The following is a 6,000-nucleotide window of genomic DNA, read 5'->3' as shown; positions in this document are numbered from 1 at the left end:
GGGGTTTCACCGTGTTAGCCAGGATGGTCTCGATCTCCTGACCTCGTGATCCGCCCGTCTCGGCCTCCCAAAGTGCTGGGATTACAGGCTTGAGCCACCGCGCCCGGCCTCAGGTTCTTCATGCCATCATTTTTCTATCTGTGGAGATGGGAAAACCACTTCAAAGTTTGGTTCATGGATAAAAAACAACAAATCAATATTTCCGCTAGATGTAAAACATCCTTTCAGGGATTCCATGTCCATAGTGCTATTGATCTGGGAGTGGCATTTGTGAAGGGGTGAACTAAATAAATTTGAGGGGATGTAATCACAATACAATCATCTTTATAGTTTTCACTGGCTTTTGATATATCAGCCCATGTTTAATGCCAAAATCAGTTGGTCTCTATACTTATCTGAGCTGCTTCATTGTTCAAGAGAACAAGGGCAGGGCACTCGTATTGCTTACAACAGAAAAAGGCATTCTGTGGTTTGGGGCTTCTCTACTTTGCAAGCTCCTCATCTAATCCAAGAAACATCCTAGATATTTCTTTTCCACACAACTTTCCTCATCCTTGCTAGAAACCAAGATCCTAGCCAGGCACAGTGGCTTATGTCTGTATTCCCAGCTACTTGGGAGGCTAAGCCAGGAAGATCGCTTGAAGTCAGGAGTTCTAGACCAACCTGGGCAACACAGTGAGACCCCGTCTCTAAAAAAAATAAAAGCAAAAAAATTAGCTGGGCTTGGGAGTGTGAGCCTGTAGTCCCAGCTAGTCAGGTGGCTGAGATGGGAAGATGCTTGAAACCAGGCATTCAAGGCTGCAGTGAGCTATGACTGTGCCATTGCACGCTAGTCTGTCTCTTAAAAAAATAAAAATAAAAATAAATTGGGAGTCTGAGGCAGGCAGATCATGAGGTCAGGAGATCAAGACCATCTTGGCCAACATGGTGAAACCCCATCTCTACTAAATACAAAAAATTAGCCGGGTGTGGTGGCACGTGCCTGTAATCCCAGCTACTTGGGAGGCTGAAGCAGGGGAATCGCTTGAACCTGGGAGGTGGAGGTTGCAGTGAGCTGAGATCGTGCCACTGTACTACAGCCTGGCAACAGGGCAAGACTCCGTCAAAAAAAAAAAAAAAAAAAAAATCAAGAGACTCATAATTCTTAGGGAGGCAAGTAGAAAGACATTCTTGCATTTTCCAAGGGCTCTTCTATTATCTTACCTCAGTGTCATTAACTCCAACCACAATGAAGAGAGCTGCATACTGCCGATATATCAGCTTAAAATCCTTATATTCAATGAAAGAGCACTAGACAAAACACAATGAGATATTAACTCCTGTTGTTGAGAGAGAGTTATTTAAAATGACATGCATAAGTTCTAGGTTCTGATTCATCTGACAAACATTCCTAGAAATATAAAATATTAAGATGTTACACAACCACTGGTGGCCTTCTCACAATATTCAGGGGACCACTTGGAAGCATCTCTAGTGGAAATTGGAGAAGTCTTGGAAAAAAGTCTGAGTGTTCACATGGGTTCCCACTTACACTCCTTCTCATTCCTTTGCTTGGCTCTGTGTGGAACTCAGCAGGCAAAGATAATGAATAATCAGCAAAGTGCCTCTGAAGTGAAAATAAGCAAACATGATAAAGAAGACTTTCTTCTCCTCACCTCCCCTTTTTTTTTTTTTTTTGAGACGGAGTCTTGCTCCGTCGCCCGGGCTGGAGTGCAGTGGCTGGATCTCAGCTCACTGCAAGCTCCGCCTCCCGGGTTCACGCCATTCTCCTGCCTCAGCCTCCCAAGTAGCTGGGACTACAGGCGGCCACCACCTCGCCCAGCTAGTTTTTTGTATTTTTTTTTTTAGTAGAGACGGGGTTTCACCGTGTTAGCCAGGATGGTCTCGATCTCCTGACCTCGTGATCCGCCCGTCTCGGCCTCCCAAAGTGCTGGGATTACAGGCTTGAGCCACCGCGCACGGCCCCCCGCAAGACTTTTTTTGGAAGCAATTAGATATTCTCGGTTTTGTACTATTTAATACATCGAGGAGCCAAATACATGGTACAAACAAACAAAAATTGGTTGCTTTTTCCTAGACTCATGAAAAGAATCCATGTAGATTATTTTATAAATCATTTAAAGATGGCCTTTTTGTGGCAGATGCTAGACAAAATCTCGCATTGTAAACATTGCTTCGTATGAATTAATAACTAGCCTGCCACCACTGACACATGGATAAAACTCCCATCTCATTTATCCCTTTCCTATCACCTTTGTACAAAGAGTTATGGGAAAGCGCTGAGTGGATGGGAGGTGGAGAGTGGGCAGAAGCACAGGGTTACTCTCCTTCTGGATTTTAGGGTGTGCTGGATGTGTTGCTCTTGGGTGCCCGGATGTACCTGGGAATGAAGCTGCAAGTTTTGACCATGGAAATGCCTCTATGGGAAAGCCATCTGACAGTCTATAAAATGAAGGAATTTAGGTTTTTATTTAAAATTAGGATAAAGGTAATGAGTACAGAAGCATTCTGCAGCTTTTGGCTCACTGTAGAGCCAGTGTGATCTCTGCTCAGCTGGATCTTTCAAGGAAACACAACCTTTTTGAAAGAACTGAGGAACATTTTTCAAAGCCTCTCAGGAGTTTCTGACATTAAAAAAAAAGTATCAAAGCACCTCTATGGATAAAAACTAAGCTGCTATTATGCTACGTTGGTGCCTGATTATGCCAAAAGCCCAGTGGACTCCTTTTAAAATCTAAAATAATTTAGAATGCATCAAAAGTATCTAACAGTATATTCATTCCAAAGCTTTCGTTTCAAAGGGTAACCTATCAGTGAAAATGATGTTTGAAATTGAGTGCCTGCATTCTGCAGAAAGGTTCAAACAGGAATGCTTCTAAGAGTATTTACTTTTACTTAAAGTATGTGGCTATTAACACAGCCCTTTAAAAGTTTCTGTTTCCATCTGACAACATGAAACAGTGTGTGCCATGGCAGGCCAAAGTAGTAATTCAAAGAGGAACTCTGAGATGTCCCAACTGAAAAATCAGTTTAGATGCCAGTTTGTGCCATGTTACTTTTGAGCACTGATGTAGCTTAATATTTTATGATTTAGCAGTGGTGCTCACAGGCAGCCCACTATGCAGTGAAATGGAGAACTGACAAGATTAAAATGCATGAGTTAAACAAGTTTTCTGATTTTCCCTCAGTTGTTGAGTAATTTCCAATAGATCTGGCAAGCTTAGGACCTGGATTAAGTAATTCTCTAAATAAAATTCTTCATAAAAATTTTGTTCAAGGGGCCGGGCGTGGTGGCTCACGCCTGTAATCCCAGCACTTTAGGAGGCTGAGGCAGGTGGATCACTTGAGGTCGGGATTTCAAGACCAGCCTGACCAACATGGAGAAACCTCGTCTCTACTAAAAATACAAAATTAGCCGGTCGTGATGGCACATGCCTGTAATCTCAGCTACCTGGGAGGCTGAGGCAGGAGAATCATTTGAACCTGGGAGGCAGAGGTTGCAGTGAGCCGAGATCATGCCTTTGCACTCCAGCCTGGGCAAGAGCAAAACTCTGTCTCAAAAAAAAAAAAAAAAAAAAGAAAAAATTTGTTCAAGGTATGAGCTAGGGAAAAAATTCTTTACAAAATGGACTCGGTTTTTGGCCAGGCGCAGTGGCTCATGCGTGTAATCCCAGCACCAAGGCAGGCAGATCACTTGAGGTCAGGAGTTCGAGACCAGCATGACCAACATGGTGAAACCCCATCTCTACTAAAAATACAAAAATTAGCCAGGTGTGGTGGCACGCACCTGGAATCCCAGCTACTCAGGAGGCTGAGGCAGGAGGATCGCTTGAACCTCGGAGGCAGAGATTGCAGTGAGCCAAGATGGCGCCACTGCACTCCAGCCTGGGCGACAAAGGAAGACTCCATCTCAAAAAACAAAACAAAACAAAAATGGACTGGCCGGGCGCGGTGGCTCAAGCCTGTAATCCCAGCACTTTGGGAGGCCGAGGTGGGTGGATCACGAGGTCAGGAGATCGAGACTATCCTGGCTAACATGGTGAAACCCCGTCTCTACTAAAAATACAAAAAACTAGCCGGGCGTGGTGGCGGGCGCCTGTAGTCTCAGCTACTTGGGAGGCTGAGGCGGGAGAATGGCGTGAACCTGGGAGGCGGAGCTTGCAGTGAGCCGAGATCACGGCACTGCATTCCAGCCTGGGAGCACAGCGAGACTCCGTCTCAAAAAAAAAAAAAAAAAAAAAGGACTCAGTTTTAAAATTCCTATTTAACCTCTTTTTTTTTTTTGAGACAGAGTTTTGCTCTTGTCGTTCAGGCTGGAGTGTAATGAAGCAGTCTTGGCTGACTGCAACCTCCACCTCCCATGTTCAAACAATTTTCCTGACTCGGCCTCCCCAGTAGCTGGGACTACAGTTGTGCATAATTACGCCCAGCTAATTTTTCACCATATTGGCCAGGCTGGTCTCGAACTCCTTATCTCTGGTGATCCACTCGCTTCTGCCTCCCACAGTGCTGGGATTACAGGCGTGAGCCATTGCACCCAGCCTTAATCTCCATTTTGGAAGATGGATAAATGTGTTGTTTCATATGAATTTTTAATTTCCATTTTCCCCACCTAGATAATGAAATCAAACTTGTTTTGTTTTTAAATCACTGGTTTCAGCATTATATTGGTGGTATATTTACAAAAATAATAAGCAGAATAAAACCACCCCATTTGAGAATAATATTATCCTCTGGCACAAAATGGGTCTTCAGTATTTACCTCTATACCAATCATCTGATCTTCATTTTTTGGCTTATAGAAAGCTACCTGCTACAGGCACTCATGAGAGTTTCAGGGGCTGAATTCATAAGAACGAAAAAAGAAGAGGTGTCTATTAGCAGAAGGAAATTTTATTGTCGTTTCCAAGGTGCATTGAGACAAATATGCTGACTTAAATAAGAACCCAAGATTCTTTTTTTTTTTTTTTTTTTTTTTTGAGACGGTGTCTTGCTCTGTCGCCCAGGCTGGAGTGCAGTGGCCGGATCTCAGCTCCGCAAGCTCCGCCTCCTGGGTTCACGCCATTTTCCTGCCTCAGCCTCCCGAGTAGCTGGGACTACAGGCGCCCGCCACCTCGCCCGGCTAGTTTTTTTGTATTTTTTAGTAGAGACGGGGTTTCACCATGTTAGCCAGGATGGTCTTGATCTCCTGACCTCGTGATCCGCCCGTCTCGGCCTCCCAAAGTGCTGAGATTACAGGCTTGAGCCACCGCGCCCGGCCAAGAACCCAAGATTCTTCCAGGTTTTCCTTGGTTTAATTTTCTTAAAGGGATGTAAAGAGAGCTATGCTTCTTTCAGTTTTTCATTTCACATCACTTCTTATTTTCCTTAGTAGCTGTTGAAGGAATATAGATCAAAGAAAATGACGGCTCCTGAGACTCAGTAATAACAAATCTACCAAGGGCGAGTTGAATGCAGAGATAAAGGAGAGGACCAGAGACTTACTTGTTCATTGGACCGAGAGAGACAGCTCTTTATGACTTCTGTTTCCAGAAATGTACGCTTATTAATATCCACATGTTCATAGTACTTAGAAAGTCGAGTCTGCCCTTGTTTATTCACCATGAGGAAAAATTTTATCATTTTTCTTTCCTGGCCAGTAGTTTTCGAAATATAGTTCAAAAATTTTGACAAGAGATGGCTGTAACTGGAACCTTGAAGACAAAAACAAACAAACAAACAAACACCCAGAAAGGCAAAATCAAATTTCTCAAAGAACTATGTTAAATGTTTTATAGATAAACAGTAAATAAAGTAGTAGTAAATATCATCTGATAATATCAGTCTTCATTCCTATGAACTAATTGAAGTTTTAATAAATAAAAACCAATGATAAATTTTCATCAGTTATTCTCCAAAACAATTCTGAGCAACTGCAGTACTTCTGTTTATATTCATTCAATTTATTCATCCACTTTGCTGGATAACAACGACGTGTCAAGCACCAGAAGAATGGGGAGA

The 6,000-nt window shown here is 43.1% G+C and overlaps 1 protein-coding gene across 3 annotated transcripts in view; it reads right to left on the bottom strand.

The window, feature by feature from the left end:
* The window catches only part of AP4S1 (adaptor related protein complex 4 subunit sigma 1), an 82,669-nt gene that overhangs the window by 23,615 nt on the left and 53,054 nt on the right, over positions 1 to 6,000 (bottom strand). For all 3 annotated transcript variants that reach the window (XM_025391511.1, XM_025391512.1, XM_025391513.1), the window contains 2 exons: positions 5,485 to 5,693; positions 1,204 to 1,290 (listed from right to left, as the gene is read on the bottom strand). In XM_025391511.1, the coding sequence (XP_025247296.1) occupies positions 1,204 to 1,290; positions 5,485 to 5,622 (225 nt within the window). In that variant the 5' untranslated portion in view covers positions 5,623 to 5,693. The remainder of the gene's footprint in view (positions 1 to 1,203; positions 1,291 to 5,484; positions 5,694 to 6,000) is intronic.

Source organism: Theropithecus gelada, chromosome 7b (assembly GCF_003255815.1).
Source record: "Theropithecus gelada isolate Dixy chromosome 7b, Tgel_1.0, whole genome shotgun sequence".
Taxonomy (NCBI): domain Eukaryota; kingdom Metazoa; phylum Chordata; class Mammalia; order Primates; family Cercopithecidae; genus Theropithecus; species Theropithecus gelada.
This window is presented reverse-complemented; position numbering and strand designations above follow the sequence as displayed.